The sequence below is a fragment of the Mobula birostris genome, chromosome 2 (assembly GCF_030028105.1).
Source record: "Mobula birostris isolate sMobBir1 chromosome 2, sMobBir1.hap1, whole genome shotgun sequence".
Taxonomy (NCBI): Eukaryota; Metazoa; Chordata; class Chondrichthyes; order Myliobatiformes; family Myliobatidae; genus Mobula; species Mobula birostris.
In genome coordinates this window covers 47,726,947-47,748,253 of record NC_092371.1, presented here as the reverse complement: position 1 = coordinate 47,748,253, position 21,307 = coordinate 47,726,947, and the positions used below count along the sequence as shown (strand labels likewise).

At 41.9% G+C, this 21,307-nt stretch overlaps 1 protein-coding gene across 9 annotated transcripts in view; it reads right to left on the bottom strand.

Moving 5' to 3' along the window:
• rtel1 (regulator of telomere elongation helicase 1) overlaps positions 1 to 21,307 on the bottom strand; it is a 182,808-nt gene that overhangs the window by 94,144 nt on the left and 67,357 nt on the right. For 8 of the 9 annotated variants that reach the window (XM_072240347.1, XM_072240390.1, XM_072240398.1 and 5 more), the window contains 8 exons: positions 20,420 to 20,552; positions 19,177 to 19,290; positions 12,586 to 12,626; positions 11,504 to 11,589; positions 7,329 to 7,406; positions 7,111 to 7,188; positions 3,602 to 3,748; positions 3,088 to 3,203 (listed from right to left, as the gene is read on the bottom strand). In XM_072240347.1, coding sequence (XP_072096448.1) covers positions 3,088 to 3,203; positions 3,602 to 3,748; positions 7,111 to 7,188; positions 7,329 to 7,406; positions 11,504 to 11,589; positions 12,586 to 12,626; positions 19,177 to 19,290; positions 20,420 to 20,552 — 793 coding nt within the window. The remainder of the gene's footprint in view (positions 1 to 3,087; positions 3,204 to 3,601; positions 3,749 to 7,110; positions 7,189 to 7,328; positions 7,407 to 11,503; positions 11,590 to 12,585; positions 12,627 to 19,176; positions 19,291 to 20,419; positions 20,553 to 21,307) is intronic. The other variant, XM_072240382.1, reaches the window with a different exon arrangement.

Sequence of the window (21,307 nt, the reverse complement as noted above, 5' to 3'; positions counted from 1 at the left end):
GAGTCCTCGTGCAAGGCTCTCAGGTTAATTTACAGGTTGAGTCTGCAATAAAGAAAGCAATTGCAATGTTAGCATTTATTTCAAGGGGGAATATAATGTAAAAGCAAGGAGATAACTCTGAGCCTTTATAACACACTAGTCAGGCCATACATAGAGTATTGTCAACATTTTGGTGTCCCGTATCTCAGAAAGGATGTGCTGTCATTGGAGAGAGTCCAGAGGAGGTTCACGAGGATGATTCCAGGAATGAAGGGGTTAACATATGAAGAATGTTTGGCAGCTTTGGGCCTGTACTGACTGAAATTTAGAAGACTGTGTGGGGATCTCATTGAAACCTACCGAACTTTGAAAGGACGAGATAGGGTGGATGTGGAAAGGATGTTTCCTATGGTGGTCGAATCCTGAACTGGAGGACACAGCCTCAAAATTGAGGGGTGACCTTTTAGAACAGAGGTAAGGAGGAAGATTTTTTTAGTCAGAGAGCAGTGAATCTGTGGGATGCTCTGTCACAGACTGTGGTGGAGGCCAAGTCCGTGGTATCTATCAGGCAGAAGTTGATAGTTTCCTAATTGGTCAGGGCATCAAAGGATATGGCAAGAAGGCAAGATGTATGGAGTTGAGTGGGATCCAGGAGCAGCCATGATGCAATGGCAGAGCAGACTTGATGGGCAGAATGGCCTAATTCTGCTCCCATGTCTTATGGTAATCATCAAATGGATTGCATGAAAGCAGTCCATTATCTAAATTAGATGTCTGTTCATATTGTTCATTTACCGTCAAATAAAAGAACAAAAACAAGTTCTGCGGTAGAATTGATGATGTTCAACTTTGTTCTGTATTTCATTTACATGCATAATTTGTTAGTTGGTTAAATGGTAGTTTGCCTTTTTTAATGGCTTTTTAACTACTTCATCAAAACTTTGGCTAATTGGGACAGCCTCTTAATTGGGCCAAAGTGTACTGGTCTCAATGTGTACCAGTTAACTGGAGTCCACTGTATTTTTCTGGGCAAAAGAGGTTTAAGAGAGCTTCTTTGAAATGCAGTGTCCTATTCTGTACAGTAATGTGCAGAAGTCTTAGATACACATCTAGATATTCTCACACATTCAGGTGTGTATATTTTATACACACACACACACACACACACACACACACAGACATATATACATACATATGTAAAGCCCTAGTTCATATTTTTACTGTTATGCTGTATGCATTTTATTTTGGCATTTCTGTGTGAGCTGCTGGTTTGCAGTTTATGTTTGGGTTATTGTTGAAGGTAAGAGATGAGGAGAAATCTGTGCCATCCAATTAAGATGGTCGAATTGAAGGGGAGGTTTCCCTGGTAAGGTCACTAATGTTGGGCTAGGAGCTTTTGTTAGAGAGGAGGTGAAGAGGGGAGATGCTGGAGAGAATAGGTCGCAGGATTTGACGCGAAACAGGACCGTGTCTCGATGAAGTCTGGGATGAGATCAATTGAGCATCAAGCCAAGTCACATTTTATTGTTATTTTGACCATAACTGCTGGTACAGTACACAGTAAAAATGAGACAACATTTTTCAGGACTATGTTGCTACATGAACAATACAAAAACTACACTGAACTATGTAAAAAACAACACAAAACTACACTAGACTACAGACCTACCCAGGACTGTGTAAAATGCACAAAACAGTGCAGGCATTACAATAAGTAACAAACAAGACAATATGCACAGTAGAGGGCAGTAGGTTGGTGTCAGTCCAGGCTCTGGGTATTGAGGAGTCTGATGGCTTGGGGGAAGAAACTGTTACATAGTCTGGTCGTGAGACCCCGAATGCTTCGGTGCCTTTTGCCAGATGGCAGGAGGGAGAAGAGTTTGTATGAGGGGTGCGTGGGGTCCTTCATAATGCTGTTTGCTTTACGGAATCAGCGTGTGGTGTAAATGTCTTTAATGGCGGGTAGAGAGACCCCGATGATCTTCTCAGCTGACCTCACTATCCGCTGCAGGGTTTTGCGATCCGAGATGGTGCAATTTCCGAACCAGGCAGTGATGCAGCTGCTCAGGATGCTCTCAATACAACCTCTGTAACTGTGAGCTCCAAATTGTGCACATTAGATTGTTTCATTAAAATGGGCCCTTTTCTATTTTTGTTCTTGTCTTTACTAACCCTTTAGTCAAATTAGGAATTATAAAGATAAATCTTCTAATCGTATGCAGTGTACTATCTGTAATTTTGTGGCACTATTTTGTAACGGTAGTGAATTACACAGCATCCACACAAACAGGGGTTTGGGGTGGGATCACGCCTCAATTTCACAAGTTTGGTGGGGCTGGAGATTGTCTTCCCCAGACTTGCGCAGCTGAGGAAATCAGAATGTTTCACACACACACACTGCCCTGCTGCTGCTGCAAAACAAAACAAATTTCATGACATTTGTGAGTGATGAAAAACCTGTTTCTGATGTGTGTCTCTAATTGTGGACTGAGAGTGAGGAGTGAGAAGGGAGCAGGGAGAGTGGAATCATGGTTGGGAAAAAGGGAAGGGAGAGGGGAGGGAAGCGGGAAGCACCAGAGAGACATTCTGCAATGATCAATAAAACAATTGCTAGAGATCAAATGACCTTGCCTGGTGTGAGCTGGTTGTGTCCGCACCTGCTTCACCCCTTGTTCTTGGCAGTCTTTTCCTGCCACCTGTTACACATCGCTTCGATGGTGCTCCACCTTCGCCATTCTTGAACATCCATTGCTCCCGTCAGATTTACAAACTCACTCTCTGCTCCATGTCAGTAGTGTGCAAAAGTCTTAGGCACCCTAGCTATACGTACATGCCTAAGACATTTGCATAGTACTGTATAGAAACATTATATGACTCCAAGTTAGGGGAAATACAGAATTTAATGTAATTTACCATGTATTAAGTTTTCACTGCCAGTTTGTTTTTACTATTTAAATGGTAAATCATATGGCATACCAGAATTTAATAAGTTAAAAAATGTTAGAAGTAAAGTTACATTTGTGATGATGTTGTAAGTTAATTCTGGCACTTGACTTTTATCACTTCTTGTTGCATTGGAATAAGATTTTACTTGATTTATTTACACACCTGTGATCACACAGAAAAATGGCTCCATAGTCATTTCGATGGCGAATTACCCTTCCAATAGCTTGATTGACAGCACGTGAAGCTTGCTGCCTGTACCATTCTTGTCCTGATAAATACTTAAAAAGAAACATGCCATAAAACTATGAATCAATCGAATAACATTGTCAATGCAATAAAACTTAATTTGTTGTGAACACTATTGACAAAATGACCTATCAGATAGAAGCAATATGATTTGTGTATTAACCTAAAAACTATATTATTTAGAAAACAAAATTAACTTCCTGCAAAGCAAAACCAGATATCCTCTCATGGAGATAGAATATTTTGATCTTATCCATGTGCGGTTACCGAGAAGTTTACTTTTCACACCTGGACAGTATAATTTGAACTTCATATAGTGTTAATAAATTGATAACCATCAAATAGCAAGTACTAAGTACATAGGTCTATGAATCAGATGCTGTTAAAGGACTGGCTCATTAAGTTAATTTATGCTTTGTCTGTTCAATACCTGAACACTTCCAATACAATTTCTTCTCATTTCATCAAGGAACTGCATCTTCAGTATTACTCTTGGATCCATTCGTGGAGGAAATGGCAAACCAGTGATAATCACACCTCGCCCATTCATGTCAGCAAAATCCAAACCTTCACTGGCCTAAAGGCAGCAAAAGTATTAATATATACAGTACAGAGGAATTTAAATGGTAAAAGTATCTTTTTTCATAAAATTGATACCTATTTTAATTAATTCTGTTCAAATTGTCTTAACTCTTTTATTGCAGACGTGCAGCGGATAAATTACTAGACTATTAACAAAGAGGCTTGAGGAAAGAAGTAAACACAAGAGATTCTGCAGATGCTGAAACTTCCAGATTAACACACAGAAAATACTGGAGGAATTCAGCAGGTTAGGCAGCTGAATTCCTCCAGTTAACATTTTGGGCTGACAGCCTTTATCAGGAATGGAAGAGGATGGGGGAAAATGCCAGAATAAGAAGGTGGAAGGAGGGTAAGGAGTACAAGCTAGAAGATGACAGGTGAACCCGGCTGAGCGGTGGTAGGTGGAGAAACTGAAAGGATGAAGAAGGAGCAAGCTGATAGGAGAGGAGAGTGGACCATGGGAGAAAGAAAAAGAGGAGGACACCGGGGAAAGGTGAGAGGCAGGTCAGAAGAGAAGTAGTAAGGGGGGAGGTAGAGTGGGCAATGGAAGAAGAGGGAGAGGGATGGAGAAAATGACCTGAATTTATAGAAATCAGGCTGGAGGCTAACCAGACAGAATATAAGGTTTTACTCTTCCAACCTAAGAGTGCCGTTCAACTAGCTGTTCAAGATATCTCTCACTTCATACTTTGGCAGTTTGAGATACTCAACTGCTTCAATTAAACCTGTGCCTAAGAAGGTGGTAACTTGCCTCAATAACTATTATCCAGTACCACTTACATCCACTGTGATAGTGCTTCAAGAAGATGGTGATGAAACATACCAACTCCTGAGACTTAGATCTGTTCCAATTTGCCTACTTTATATCATTGGCTTGTTTGCCTTCATATTTCATGTTTTCCCTTCTTATAGCTTTTTTAGATGTCTTTTGTTTGATTTAAAAGCTTCCCAATCATCCAACTTTTCACTCACTTTGCTACCTTATATGCCCTTTCCTTGGCTTTTATGCAGTCCTTAACTTCCCTTGTCAGCCACGGTTGCCTACCCCTATCATTTGCGAATAACTTCTTGGGACGTACCTATCCTGCGCCTTTTGAATTATTCCGGGAAACTTCAGCTACCTCTGCACTCCCTGCATTCCTGCCAGTATCTTTCTCAAATGCACCTGGGTAAGCTCCTCTCTCTTGCCTCTGTAATTCCCTTTATTCCATCGCGATACTGATACATGTAACTGATGCTTTTCCCTCTCAAACTGCAGTATGGATTCAATCATATTATGATCACTGCCTTCTAAGGGTTCCTTTACATTAAGCTCCCTAATAAGATCTGGCTTATTACACAATAATCAATCTAATATAGTCTTTCCCTGAGTAGGCTCAATCAGAGGTCTATGAGCTAGTCCTCATCAGGGGATCACAGGTGGAAAGGGTAAGCAACTTTAAATTCCTCTGTGTTACTATTTCACAGGATCTGCTCTGGGCCTAGCACAATTATGAAGAAAGCCATTTAAATGTACGAAATCTAAATGGGCTTCAGTTAATAAGTGGTAAATATTCAATGTATGGGAATTATTTCAAATGCCAAAGATAAATAACCACCAGGTTGAGTGAGTAATCATGACACAATGGTTTTAATAATGTAGTGTAGTTTACTTATGTAAATCCAAACCCAAACAGACTTGTCCCAGAGTGAAGGGCAATGACAAACATTTATGGTTGTTCTGCATCACTGTGGGAACTCAGCATGCAAGTACAATTATGAAGAAAGTATGGCAGCAGCTATATTTCCTTATAAACTTGCAAAAATTCCACATGACATTAAAACTTTGACAAACTTCTATAGATGTGTGGTGCAGAGTATATCGACTGCTACATTGCTGCCTGGTATGGAAACACTAATGCCTTTGAAAGGAAAACGCTACAGAAAATAGTGAATATTGCCCGGTCCATCATGGGTAAAGCCCTCCCTACCATCGGGCACATCTGCATGGAGCGCTGTCGCAGGAAAGCAACATCCATCATCAAGGACCCCCATCACCCAAGCCATGCTCTCTGCTCACTGCTGCCATTGGAAAGGTGGTGCAGGAGCCTCAGGGCTCACATCACCACGTTCAGGAACAGTTATTACCCCTCAACCTTCAGGCTCTTGAACCAGGGTGATAACTACACTTGCCCAATAACTGAACAATTTCACAACCTATGGACTCACTTTCAAGGACTCTTTATCTCATGTCCTTGATATTTATTGCTTATTTACTTATTATTATTTTATTTTTTTCGTTTGTATTTACACCGTTTGCTGTCTTTTGTACATTGGTTGTTTGTCCATTCTGCTGGGTGCGGTCTTTCATTTATTGTTTCTTGTGATTTACTGTGTATCTCGACAAGAAAATGAATCTTAGGCATAAACATACTTTGTTAATAAATTTGCTTTGAACTTGTCTAATTATGTTTTTGATACCCTTCTCAGAAAACACGAATTACTTTATCTAATATCTTGTGTTGGTTTTTGCTTTCCTCCTCAATGCCTTTAACGCTTGGTAGGGTAATGTACAATGACAGAAAAGAATCTGCTGTTGTTGCACATTAATTGTGCTTGTATAGGCTGACAGTACTTTTAGCTGGTGAATTTAACATTTACAAGTATATTAAGCAATTAACAAATTGTAAAAAGCTTTGAATACAAGAGTAAACCTGCCTTACTTGCAATTATATGGGTCCTTGGCAATACTTCATGAAAGGATATGCTCTCCTTTTCCAAGAAAAAAGGATATGCTTGATTAATTTCCAGGATGGTTGGTTTGTCAGTAGAGGAGAAATGGAGTAGGTGAGGCCTCTATTTAGAGTTTAGAAGAATGACAGATGACCTCAGTGAAATGCACAAAATTCTTCCTGGAGCTGTAGATGAGGATAATACTTGCCCTGACTAAATAACGCAGAACACTGGGGAATATAATCTTAAGATAAGGAACTGGCTGAAATTAAGACAATTTCTTTTCTACAACAGGGTAATGAATCTTCAGATATCTCTACCCCAAAGTATAATGGAGTCAAAGTTGTTCATTACATGCAAAACAGAAGTTTCTGGATATTGAGAAAGGGCACCAGAAAAAAGATGTTTGAAGTAAGAGATCTGTTGAATAGTGAAGCTACCAGGAGGTGTTGAATGTTTTTCCCCCTGTTTCTAATGTTCTAAATATTAATATCAATATCAGTGACAGCACCAATTACCTTTTATTACAAACATGAAATATTATGATTATATTTTGTATTTAATAAATGCTACATTATCTCAAATGAATTGGCAAATCAGACAGTAACTTGATTTTACAGAAGCCAATGAATCTTGTTTGCTCACCTTTCCTCTGCATACTGCACAGAAACAAGCTCCATTTGACTTTGGATTATTTACTTTCTCATAGTATGCATCCATAACCTGAAATAGATTTTCCATTAACAAGGAGCAGATTGTGAATGTCAAGGACACTACTCAGATACTTTAGTTTTTCATTAAGTTAATGGAAACATAAAAAGTAAACTCAACTAAACAGTGAAAATGAGTAAAATTTATCAAACCTCTGTGAATAATCCTTTGCCCTTTACTTCCACAAAGATAGGTTTGATCTCATCTATTTTATTGGAAATTCCCTCTTCCTGTTAGACAGAATAGTTTAAAATGAATCTGACTCTTAATGACTTGACAATTGAGTGATAAAAACTTTGGTGATACATGAAGAAGTTTAAAGTAAGTGTCATGCACTCTCTAAGCAAAATGGACAGAAGTCTTTGTGAACACATTCCCAAACCAGTTATATAAACACAGAGTAATTATAACTTAAAATTATTATTCAAGCTGAAGGTGTTATATTCTTCACCCTACTTCATTTCTACTATACTGTCCTGAACAATAAGTACTCCTGTTTGAGTACTGTTGGGGGGGGGGAAGACAGCCTACCTGGGGGAAGCAACAGTGGCCGTGCCTCTGGCACAGAGTCCGGCCCTGTGACTCAGAAGGGTAGGGAAAGGAAGAGAAAGGCAGTAGTGATAGGGGACTCTATAGTTAGGGGGTCAGACAGGTGATTCTGTGGATGCAGGAAAGAAACATGGATGATAGTTTGCCTCCCAGGTGCCAGGGTCCGGGATGTTTCATATCGCGTCCACAATATCCTGCAGTGGGAGGGAGAACAGCCAGAGGTCATGGTACATATTGGTACCAATGACATAGGTAGGAAAAGGGAAGAGGTCCCAAAAGCAGACTACAGGAGGAACGAAGTTGAGAAGCACAACCTCAAAGGTAGTAATCTCGGGATTACTGCCTGTGCCATGTGACAGTGAGTATAAGAATAGAATGAGGTGCAGGATAAATGCGTGGCTGAGGGATTGGAGCAGGGGGCAGGGATTCAGCTTTCTGGATCATTGGGACCTCTTTTGGGGCAGGTGTGACCTGTACAAAAAGGACGGGTTGCAATTGAATCCCAGGGGGACCAATATCCTGGCGGGGAGGTTTGCTAAGGCTACTAGGGAGAGTTTAAACTAGAACTGTTAGGGGGTGGGAACTGAACTTTAGAGACTGGGGAAGAGGCGGTTGGCTCACAAATAGAGAAAGCTTGGAGACAGTGCAGGAGGGAGGATAGGCAGGTGATAGAGAAGGGACACGCTCAAACCAACAATTTCAGATGTGTCTATTTTAATGCAAGGAGTATTGTGAACAAAGTGGAAGAGCGCAGAGTGTGTATCAGTACTTGGAGCTATGATGTGGTCGCCATTACAGATACTTGGATGGCTCAGGGACAGGAATGGTCACTTCAAGTGCTGGGTTTTAGATATTTCAGAAGGGACAGAGAACGAGGCAAAAGAGGTGGGGGGGCGTGGCACTGTTGATCAGAGATAGTGTCACGGCTGCAGAGGGATCATGGAGGGATTGTCTATGGAGTCTCTGTGGGTGGAGGTTAGGAACAGGAAGGGGGTCAATAACTCTACTGGGTGTTTTTTATAGGCCACCCAATAGTAACAGGGATATCGAGGAGCTGATAGGGAAACAGATCCTGGAAAGGTGTAATAATAACTGAGTTGTCGTGGTGGGAGATTTTAATTTCCCAAATATCGATTGGCATGTCCCTAGAGCAAGGGGTTTAGATGGGGTGGAGTTTGTTAGGTGTGTTCAGGAAGGTTTTTTGACACAGTATGTAGATAAGCCTACAAGAGGAGAGACTGTACTTCATTTGGTATTGGGAAATGAACCTGGTCAGGTGTCAGATCTCTCAATGGGAGAGCATTTTGGAAAAAGAGATCATAATTCTATCTCCTTTACCATAGCATTGCAGAGAGATAGGAACAGACAAGTTAGAAAAGAGTTTAATTGGAGTAAGGGGAATTATGAGGCTATCAGGCAGGAACTTGGAAGCTTAAATTGGGAACAGATGTTCTCAGGGAAAGGTACGGAAGAAATATGGTAAATGCTCAGGGGATATTTGTGTGGAGTTCTGCACAGGTACATTCCAATGAGACAAGGAAGTTATGGTAGGATACAGGAACCGTGGTGTACAAAGTCTGTAGTAAATCTAGTCAAGAAGAAAAGAAAAGCTTTCAAAAGGTTCAGAGAGCTAGGTAATATTAGAGATCTAGAAGATTATAAGGTTAACAGGAAGGAGCTTAAGAAGGAAATTAGGAGAGCCAGAAGGGGCCATGAGAAAGCCTTGGCAGGCAGGATTAAGGTAAATCTCAAGGCATTCTGCAAGTATGTGAAGAGCAAGAGGATAAGACATGAAAGAATAGGATCTATCAAGGGTGACAGTGGGAAAGTGTGTGTGGAACTGGAGGAAATAGCAGAGGTACTTAATGAATACTTTACTTCAGTATTCACTAAAGAAAAGGAACTTGGTGACTGTAGTGATGACTTGCAGCGGACTGAAAAGCTTCAGCATGTAGATATTAGGAAAGAGGATGTGCTGAAGCTTTTGGAAACCATCAAGTTGGATAGGTCGCCAGGACTGGATGAGATGTACCCCAGGCTACTGTGGGAGGTGAGGGAGGAGACTGCTGAGCCTCTGGCGATGATCTTTGCATCGTCAATGGGGACAGGAAGGGTTTCGGAGGATTGGAGGGTTGCAGATGTTGTTCCCTTATTCAAGAAAGGGAGTAGAGATAGCCCAGGAAATTATAGACCAGTGAGTCTTACTTCAGTGGTTGGTAAGTTGATGGAAAAAATACTGAGGCAGGATTTTGGAACATTTGGAGAGGCATAATATGATTAGGAGCAGTCAGCATGGCTTTGTCAAGGGCAGGTCGTGCCTTATGAGCCTGATTAAATTTTTTGAGAATGTGACTAAACACATTGATGAAGGTAGAGCAGTAGATGTAGTGTATATGGATCTCAGCAAAGCATTTGATAAGGTACCCCATTCAAGGCTTATTGAGAAAGTGAGGAGGCATGGGATCCAAGGGGACATTGCTTTGTGGATCCAGAACTGGCTTGCCCACAGAAGGCAAAGAGTGGTTGTAGGCGGGTCATACTCTGCATGGAGGTTGGTGACCAGTGGTGTGCCTCAGGGATCTGTTCGGGGACCCTTACTCTTCATGATTTTTATAAATGACTTGGATGAAAAGGTGGAGGGATGGGTTAGTAAGTTTGCTGATGATACAAAGGTTGGGGGTGTTGTGGATAGTGTGGAGGCCTGTCAGAGGTTACAGCGGGACACTGACAGGATGCAAAACTGGGCTGAGAAGTGGCAGATGGAGTTCAACCCAGGTAAGTGTGGAGTGGTTCATTTTGGTAGGTCAAATATGATGACAAAATATAGAATTAATAGTAAGACTCTTGGCAGCGTGGAGGATCAGAGGGATGTTGGGGTCCAAGTCCATAGGACGCTCAAAGCAGCTGCGCAGGTTGACTCTGTGGTTAAGAAAGCGTATGGTATATTGGCCTTCATCAATGGTGGAATTGAATTTAAGGAGCCAAGAGGTAAGGTTGCAGCTATATAGGACCCTGGTCAGACCCCACTTGGAGTACTGTGCTCAGTTCTGGTCGCCTCACTATAGGAAGGATGTGGAAACCATAGAAAGGGTGCAGAGGAGATTTACAAAGATGTTGCCTGGATTGGGAAGCATGTCTTATGAAAACAGGTTGAGTGAACTCGGCCTTTTCTCCTTGGAGCGACGGAGGATGAGAGGTGACCTGATAGAGGTGTATAAGATGATGAGAGGCATTGATCGTGTGGATAGTCAGAGGCTTTTTCCCAGGGCTGAAATGGCAGCCACAAGCGGGCACAGGTTTAAGGTGCTTGGGAGTAGGTACAGAGGAGATGTCAGGGGTAAGTTTTTTCATGCAGAGAGTGGTGAGTTCGTGGAATGGGCTGCTGGCAACAGTGGTGGAGGCGGATACGATAGGGTCTTTTAAGAGACTTTTGGATAGGTACATGGAGCTTAGAAAAATAGAGGGCTATGGGTAAGCCTAGTAATTTCTAAGGTAGGGACATGTTTGGCACAACTTTGTGGGCCGAAGGGCCGGTACTGTACTGTAGATTTTCTATGTTTCTATGTTTTTATATCTATTCAAATGGAACAAAAGGGAAAAAAATGTGAAATAATATAACCTAATCAATCGATGAATGGACAATAACTACACAGGGGGGAAAAAACTGACCTATTCATTCACCAGCCCCTTCAAATAACTTAAAAGCAACAGAAATTTATTTTGAAAAACCTTCAAATAAAACAAAGCCTGATGAAAGAATATCAGATTAATCACCAACCTTCCAAAATTCTAGACTTTTTTCCATAACTGGATATGATGGAAAGAACACCAACAAACCATTTGGCACCACTCTACATAGATTTACTAGAAGTGAAAAATGTTGAACAAAATTACTTGATAAAATACGTGTTCTGAGAAGTAAGTTAATGCTTTCCAATTATTTTTGCAATGTTAGTAATGATTCACTTCAAAAAGTTTTCTTTATTAGTTCTGGAACACAAGCACACACAGAAAAACAATTCTATAAAACTGTATAGAAACAAATAACATTCATGTTCTGTTACGAGAATGAAATGTTCAACTCCAAGGAAAGTTTGTCACAGTACACAGAAAGCAAATAGAGAGGAAGATAGCACACAAACTTGAGATCAAAGGAGAAAGAAAGCTAAAAGGCAGGTTGCATATTTCTACATTTATAAAAAAAAGCTGTATGCCTTACATTTAACCTGGTATTTCAAAATTCAATTCAAAATCTGAAAGGAGGCAAGGCCTGCTTCATTGAAAAGGTCATCTTTTTTTCAGCATTATGTTTTCTCCCAGCCACAAAGCCCACAGGCCCCATTATCAGGACGACTTTGTACCACAGCAACCCCCAATTTCAATTCATCACACACCTTCAAGCTATTCCAACCTAAAGACTTATTCTGAGTTCCTCAGACATGCTCCTCATAGAGTAATACTCTATTATCTTGCCTGCACTAATCACTTTATTCATCAAGAGAGAAAAAAAGACTGTAATTTCTGTTTTGAGGACTGACATATCGTCACCTATCTTGAAAGCTAGACATCTGGAATGTAATGACTGAAACAGTCTGAAAAATAAAACTAGCAGTTAATGTATACAAGAGCTATCTCTCTATAGTTAGAAACACTACCTATGTTTAAATTATTAGTAAAGGTGACTATAAACCTACTAAACGTTAAAGTCAATCTGGGTTACTTATCTCCATCAATGAAGGAAATCTTCTCCCCATAACCAGCCAGCACCACATGTAACTAGTACACTTGAATCTTAACTTTCCTATGAAATGATATATGAGTAATTAGGAATGGATAACAAATCAAAAAAAAGCTACTTACTCATTGTTTTTCCTAGGGAAGACATATACTCAGGTGAAAATCTAAACAGGGAGAAAAGTGCCAATTACTAAAAGCCATGAAGCTTTTTTTATATATATTTACATTTTAGAACATAAGAAATAGGAGCAGCAGTAGGCCATTTAGCACATCGAGCATGCTCCACCATTCAATAAAAATGGTTGATCTGGCCATGGACTGATCTCCACTTATCTGCCTTTTCCCCATAACCCTTAATTCCCCTACTATCCAAAAATCTATCCAACCTCGTCGTAAATAGATTTACTGAGGTACCCTCCACTGCTTCACTGGGCAGAAAATTCCAGATTCACCACTCTCATCCTCCTCATCTCCATCCTAAATCTACTCCCCTGAATCATAGTCCAACCCCCTCATCTCTGGAATCAACCTGGTGAACCTCCTCTGCACCGCCTCCAAAGCCAGTACATCAGACCAGAACTGCACGCAGTACTCCAGGTGTGGCCTCACCAGTACCATGTACGGTTGCAGCATAACCTCCCTGCTCTTAAATTCAATCCCTTTTTCTTCTTCTTCTTGTTTTACGCTGGTTGGCACCCAGCTTAATGGTGTATTACTACCACCTTCTGCTCCAGAGTGTGCAATAGACTTACATTCCAAATTCCTTCATCCAATCATACACACACACATACCCTAACCTACATTTTATCCTCCCACCCTAGTTCCCTATTCCTGCTTATTCATCATATCCTATACAATTCAATCCCTCTAGCAATGAAGGTCAATATTCCATTTACCTTCTTGATAGTCTGCTACATCTTTATATACTAATGCATTTTAATTTTGATATAATAAGATAAAGTAATAAACTGTTGGCCAAAGAAATCACCGTTGGTGCTAAAATGATCTGATAAAAATAAACACAATCTCAACTGACATACAGAAATGCTAAAATAACAAGTACCAAAATAACTACTTATAGATAGTGTGGTTTTAGGCATTTAATTCACACCTTTTTTTAAACTACAGTATTTGTGATGAGTGTATCTAAAACTATACACATAGCAGGTGTTGGATTAGGGTGTAGAACCGTTATTTTTCTAACAACTTTCTTGTAGTTTAACTTTCCTTTACTAGTTCCTATTTTTATACAATCACCTATATACACTGATTTTTCAGTGAATTTTCCAGTAATTCTGGTACAGTTGTTTCTGTATTTTTTTCCTAAAGGTTTCTCTGTTTTTTTGCAGCAGGTCTCACACCATTTGAATCTGGCTATTTTAATTCCTATCACTGGAATGGTGTTTTTTTTTAGTTGGAGCTAGCTTTTATAGAGGATGACCACAATGTCTTTTTTCCGTCAGCTCTTCTTTGTAACAAGGGGAATTGAGTACAAGAGCAAAGAGGTCCTCCTGCAGCTGTACAGGGCCCTGGTGCGACCATACCTACCACACCTGGAGTACTGTGTGCAGTTTTGGTCTCCAAATTTGAGGAAGGACATTCTTGCTATTGAGGGAGTGCAGCGTAGGTTCACAAGGTTAATTCATGGGATGGCGGGACTGTCATATGTCGAAGGATTGGAACGACTGGGCTTGTATACTCTGGAATTTAGAAGGCTCAGAGGGGATCTTATTGAAACATATAAGATTATTAAAGGATTGAACACGCTGGAGGCAGGAAGCATGTTCCTGCTGATGGGTGAGTCCAGAACCAGAAGCCACAGTTTAAGAATAAGGGGTAGGCCATTTAGAACGGAGTTGAGGAAAGACTTTTTTACCCAGAGAATGGTGGATATATGGAATGCTCTGCCCCAGAAGGCCGTGGAGGCCAAGTTTCTGGATGCTTTCAAGAGAGAGATGGATAGAGCTCTTAAAAATAGCGGAATCAAAGGTTATGGGGATAAGGCAGGAACTGGATACTGATTGTGGATGATCAGCCATGATCACAGTGAATGGCGGTGCTGGCTCAAAGGGCCGAATGGCCTACTCCTGCACCTATTGTCTATTGTTATTATTTTGTAACACTTAATAAAACAGCTGTAAGGAACAAGTTTTTGACTTCTGAAGAAACTCTGGATAACAAAAACACCAGGAGCCAACACAGGGGATTGCAGTAAATGCAATGTATTTGTGCTCTCTAAATTGTGGAGTGCCAGTGGTAAACTAAATGCAGACTAGTATCTTATCAAAGCAAGCATCAAAAAAGTAAGGACAGAGTTCCACTGTCCCTTATCTTTAGTCTCAACAGCTTCTGCATTTAAAGGATTACCTTTACACTTTTCGCAAGATTCCACCACCAGATACTGTACTTAGTCCTCTCCTCTCTTGGCACAGGGTCTCCCTGCTCCAAATATTCTGTCCCTACCAAGTATTCAACTGCAAAAGATTCAGCACAGATACTTTCATCTTGTCCCTTCTCACCACAGCTTATTCTTATGGTAATACTCTGCTACAGATATTACTTTAATTCCATTCATGCCACAACCTTCTCTCAAATTTAATTCATTTTTTTCACATTCCCTGTTCTGACAAATGTCCTTCAACCTGAAATATTGACTCGTCTTTCCACAGATGCTGACCAACCTGTTGAGTGTTTTATGCATTTTCTATTTTTATATCAGTGTAATGCTCTGGTTCAGATTTTTACTGTTCATCATCATCATAGGCATCCGTTAGTCTCATGAGACCATGGATTTGCGCCTTGGAAGGTTTCCAAGGGACAAGCCTGGGCAAGGTTGTATGGAAGACCAGCAGTTGCCCATGCTGCAAGTCTCCCTTCTCCACACCACCGATGTTGTCCAAGGGAAGGGCATTAGGACCCATACAGCTTGGCATCGGTGTCGTCGCAGAGCAATGTGTGGTAAAGTGCCTTGCTCAAGGATACACACGCTGCCTCAGCCAAGGCTCGAACTAGCGACCTTTAAATCACTAGACGAACGCCTTAACCACTTGGCCACGCGCAATTTTACTGTTATGCTGTATGTATTTCATTTAGCAGTTCTGTAATAGCAGTCTGTTCTGTTTTCAGCTTGTTTGGGTTATTGTTGAAGATAAGGGATGAGGAGAAATGTGTACCATCCAATTAGGATGGTACAGCTGAGGGGAGGTTTCTCTGGTGAGGGATACTAAGGTTGGGCTTGGGACTTTTGTTCAGCGGGAGGTGAAGAAAGAAGATGCTGGAGAGAAGGCGTCGTAGGATTCGACCCGATGGGACCGTGATTCGATGAAGCCAGGGCGAAGTCGATCGATGATCGGTGAATATGACAAGACTTTGACCTCCAACTTCTGCACATTTCACTGTTTAATTAAAACAGGCTCATTTCTTCTTGTTTTCTTTATTAACCCTTTAGTTAAGATTCATAAATATAATTCCTTGAATCGTATGTGGTATACGTCCTAGGAAGAGGCGCAGTCGACGTTTCAGGCCAAGACCCTTCGTCAGGACTAACTGAAAGAAGAGCTAGTAAGAGATTTGAAAGTGGGTGAGGGAGGGATGGAGCCGAGCTGGACAGTTGATTGGCAAAAGGGATATGAGAGAATCATGGGCCAGGAGGCCTAGGGAGAAAGATGGGGCGGGGGGGGGGACCCAGAGGATGGGCAAGGGGTATAGTCAGAGGGACAGAGGGAGACAAAGGAGAGAGAGAAAAAGAATGTGTGTATATAAATAAATAATGGATGAGGTACAAGGGGGAGGTGGGGCATTAGCAGACGTTTGAGAAGTCAATGTTCATGCCATCAGGTTGGAGGCTAGCTAGACGGAATATAAGGTGTTGTTCCTCCAAACTGAGTGTGGCTTCATCTTTACAGTAGAGGAGGCTGTGGATAGACATATCAGAATGGGAACGGGAACAACAGGAATTCTGCAGATGCTGGAAATTCAAGCAACACACATAAAAGTTGCTGGTGAACGCAGCAGGCCAGGCAGCATCTCTAGGAAGAGGTGCAGTCGACGTTTCAGGCTGAGACCCTTCGTCAGGACTAACTGAAGGAAGAGTGAGTAAGGGATTTGAAAGTTGGAGGGGGAGGGGGAAATCCAAAATGATAGGAGAAGACAGGAGGGGGAGGGATGGAGCCAAGAGCTGGACAGGTGATAGGCAAAAGGGATACGAGAGGATCATGGGACAGGAGGTCCGGGAAGAAAGACAAGGGTGGGGGGGACCCAGAGGATGGGCAAGGGGTATATTCAGAGGGACAGGGGGAGAAAAAGGAGAGTGAGAGAAAGAATGTGTGTATAAAAATAAGTAACAGATGGGGTATGAGGGGGAGGTGGGGCATTAGCGGAAGTTAGAGAAGCCGATGTTCATGCCATCAGGTTGGAGGCTACCCAGACGAATGGGAACGGGACGTGGAATTAAAACGTGTGGCCACTGGAAGATCCTGCTTTCTCTGGTGGACAGAGTATATAGGTGTTCAGCGAAATGATCTCCCAGTCTGTGTCGGGTCTCGCCAATGTATAGAAGGCCACATCGGGAGCACCGGACACAGTATATCACCCCAGCCGACTCAGAGGTGAAGTGTCACCTCACCTGGAAGGACTGTCTGGGGCCCTGAATGGTGGTGAGGGAGGAAGTATAAGGGCATGTGTAGCACTTGTTCCGCTTACACGGATAAGTGCCAGGAGGGAGATCGGTGAGGAGGGATGACTGGACAAGGGAGTCGCGTAGGGAGCGATCCCTGTGGAAAGCAGAGAGTGGGGGGGAGGGAAAGATGTGCTTAGTGGTGGGATCCCGTTGGAGGTGGCGGAAGTTACGGAGAATTATATGTTGGACCCGGAGGCTGGTGCGGTGTAGGTGAGGACAAGGGGAACCCTATTCCTATTCCTAGTGGGGTGGCGGCAGGATGGAGTGAGAGCAGATGTGCGTGAAATGGGGAAGATGCGTTTGAGAGCAGAGTTGATGGTGGAGGAAGGGAAACCCCTTTCTTTAAAAAAGGACATCTCCCTCAACATTTTCGTCAATGAACGAGGGAGATGTCCTCCTTTTTTAAAGAAAGGGGCATCCCTTCCTCCACCATCAACTCTGCTCTCAAACGCATCTCCCCCATTTCACGCACATCTGCTCTCACTCCATCCTCCCGCCACCCCACTAGGAATAGGGTTCCCCTGGTCCTCACCTACCACCCCACCAGCCTCCAGGTCCAACATATTATTCTCCGTAACTTCTGCCACCTCCAACGGGATCCCACCACTAAGCACATCTTTCCCTCCCCCACTCTCTCTGCATTCCACAGGGATCGCTCCCAACACAACTCCCTTGTCCATTCGTCCCCCCCATCCCTCCCCACTGATCTCCCTCCTGGCACCTATCCGTGTAAGCGGAACAAGTGCTACACATGCCCTTACACTTCCTCCCTTACCACCATTCAGGGCCCCAAACAGTCCTTCCAGGTGAGGCAACACTTCACCTGTGAGTTGGCTGGGATGATATACTGCGTCCGGTGCTCCCGATGTGGCCTTCTATACTTTGGTGAGACCCGACACAGACTAGGAGATCGTTTCGCTGAACACCTACGCTCTGTCTGCCAGAGAAAGCAGGATCTCCCAGTGGCCACACATTTTAATTCCATGTCCCATTCCCATTCTGATATGTCTATCCACGGCCTCCTCTGTTGTAAAGATGAAGCCACACTCAGGTTGGAGGAACAACATCTTATATTCCATCTGGGTAGCCTCCCACCTGACGGCATGAACACTGACTTCTCAAAGTTCCACTAATGCCCCACCTCCCCCTCGTACCATATCCATTATCATTCTTTTTTTCTCTCTGTCCCTCTCACTATACCCCTTGCCTATCCCCTGGGTTTTTCCCCCCCTCCCCCTTTTCTTTCTCCCTGGGCCTCCTGTCCCATGATCCTCTCAAATCCCTTTTGCCAATCAACTGTCCAGCTCATGGCTCCATCCCTCCCCATCCTGTCTTCTCCTATCATTTCAGATCTCCCCCTCCTCCTCCCACTTTCAAATCTCTTACTAGCTCTTCTTTCAGTTAGTCCTGATGAAGGGACTCGGCCCAAAACGTCGACTGTACCTCTTCCTAGAGATGCTGCCTGGCCTGCTACATTCACCAGCAACTTTTTGTGTGTGAAATTCCAGCATCTGCAGATTTCCTCGTGTTTGTGTGGTATACTTCCCGTTATTTCGTAGCACTAATTCTAACAGGGTAGCAAATTACACAACATTCACACAAACCAGGGTTTGGGGTGGGAGAGCCGTCTCAGTCTCATGGAGTTGGTGGGACTGGAGAGTGTCTTCCTATGACTTATGCCGCCAAGGAAACCGGGGGGGGGGGGGGGGTTCCATCAGATTTATAACATCTGCAGTTTTTTTTTGATTTTCAAGTTTCCACATTTGTTATGGTACAGGCACACAGGAATCCAGATCTGAATTCAAGATGACTTCTGCAGATTCTGTTGCCATTGCAAATGAGCAACCCGCACTCCCACTCCATGAATCAGGGCAAGGATGATGAATTTGTAAATTTCTGACTAACTATACTGGAAAAAAATTCTGAGTCACAAAGACTAAGCGCGCATAAGACAGTGAACAAATCTAGTTTGAAAATTAATGTACCTGTCTGTAACATTTTAAGTAAATACTAACAGTATTTTACTCGCAGCCTACCTTTTGTTATATGCAGAGCTCAACTGGACTCCATCAGGGCCTCTTGGAACAATCCCAATCCATATCTGATGTTTGTCAATTACATGAGGATTTTCCAGTCTTACAGGGAAAGGACTTAAGGAGATAATGGCAATATTAATATAGATTTACTATTGTTGTATACTTACCTTTTTGTTCTAAGAATAAAGATTTAACACTTACAGTAGTCATCAAAAATTAAATATTAACAAAATTCCAGGGTTATCAGAAGGCATCTGTTAGTCTTGCGAGACCATGGATCTGTGCCTGGAAAGTCTTCACTCTCCAGGGCACAGGTGTGGGCAAGGTTGTATGGAAGACCGGCAGTTGCCCATGCTGCAAGACTCCCCTCTCCACGACACCGATGTTGTCCAAGGGAAGGGCATTAGGACCCATACAGCTTGGCACCAGTGTCGTCGCAGAACACTGTGTGATTAAGTGCCTTGCTCAAGGATAGAACACTGCCTTGGCTGGGGCTCGAACTCATGACCTTCAGATTGCTAGTCGAATGCCTTAACCACTTGGCCATGTGCCCACACTCCAGGGTTATACATGCATTATAATTTACATGCATTAAAAGGCAAAAGTCTAGGGGTAACACGAGAGGGAACTTCTTTACTCAGAGAGTGGTAGCTGTGTGGAACAAGCTTCTAGCAGAAGTGGTTGAGGCAGGTTCGATGTTGTCATTTAAAGTTAAATTGGATAGCTATATGGACAGGAAAGGAATGGAGGGTTATGGGCTGAGTGCAGTTCGGTGGGACTAGGTGAGAGTAAGAGTTCGGCATGGACTAGAAGGGCCGAGATGGCCTGTTTCCGTGCTGTAATTGTTATATGGTTATATAATGGAGATACTCATTAAAAGAACTTTCCCTAATTTAGATAGCGATTTATTTGGAATAAGTCACAGGGTATGCATGTAAAAAAAATGAGATCACCTCTAATTTCCTGTCATGACAAACATCTGTACAATGCAAATGAGTATAATTATTTCAAAATACCAAGCTAATTTTTTTACATACATAATGTGGATTAAAAATTAGATTCTTTAACTCTTTATAATTTTGAAACAGTATCAAAAAAATTGAATGTTTAGACCTATTGAACTTTAAGTATTAAATTTATTCTGTACATCTAGAGTGAAAACAATAATAGTTGGAAATGTTGTGACAAAAGAAGGCAAATGGTTTAGTAATACATTTCTACATGCTTCAATGACCATACTCACATTTGCATTTCTGATGTGAAAGAGGACAGTGGAGAAAGAGTACCACTTGTGAGGATGATGGATCGAATTCCCTGACGAACCAGCTCAGCCATACTGTAGCCAGGGCAGAAGCACCAATAACTTAAAATTTTTCCTGTTAAAATGAAGAGCCCAACCTATTAATGACTGATGACTGCAATAAATTTAAATACATCTGGAAAAAATGCTACGCTGTATATTTGCAGCTAAAATAAAAAAAAGACACACAAATAAATAACTTGTCTTAGCACTTTGTGTATCCCCTCTATAATTTTAATACTGAGGAGTGTATTCAAACAAAAGTCATATACTGTACTATCCTGACACGTATACCTTAGCTTATTGTTTTACTGGTCCTAAATACTGTTACTATCACCAGAAGGAATAGAGGAGTTCAAGAAGTTGATTCACCATCCACCAACTTCTCAAGGGCAGTTAGGGATGGCAACAGAGATCGACCTTGCTTAGGAATACCCTCACATCCATTGTTCGAATAAAAACAAATGACAATGATAATGATAACTTCTGCGCAAAGTTGTGAATGACATGTCTAGTATAATCGGATACAGAATTTTTTCCACTAAGTACAGGTACCTTTAACTGGACGCAAACAATATATCTGATTATTAATTTTACACAGATGTATTTTAATATGAGTAACATGCAGAAATGTTTTTTTCAATATTTTAAAGGTTAAAGTAATAAAGTCTTCCCTTTAGTCTATAAACTACACATCACCAAAATGTATAACAAAAGGTCTTAAAGCCATTCATTAGCACAGTATTAATAAAACATAAGAAAGATGTCATTAAACAATACAGCTATCAACAGACCACTTGTTCCTTTCAGACACCCCTCTAATGCCTTCTT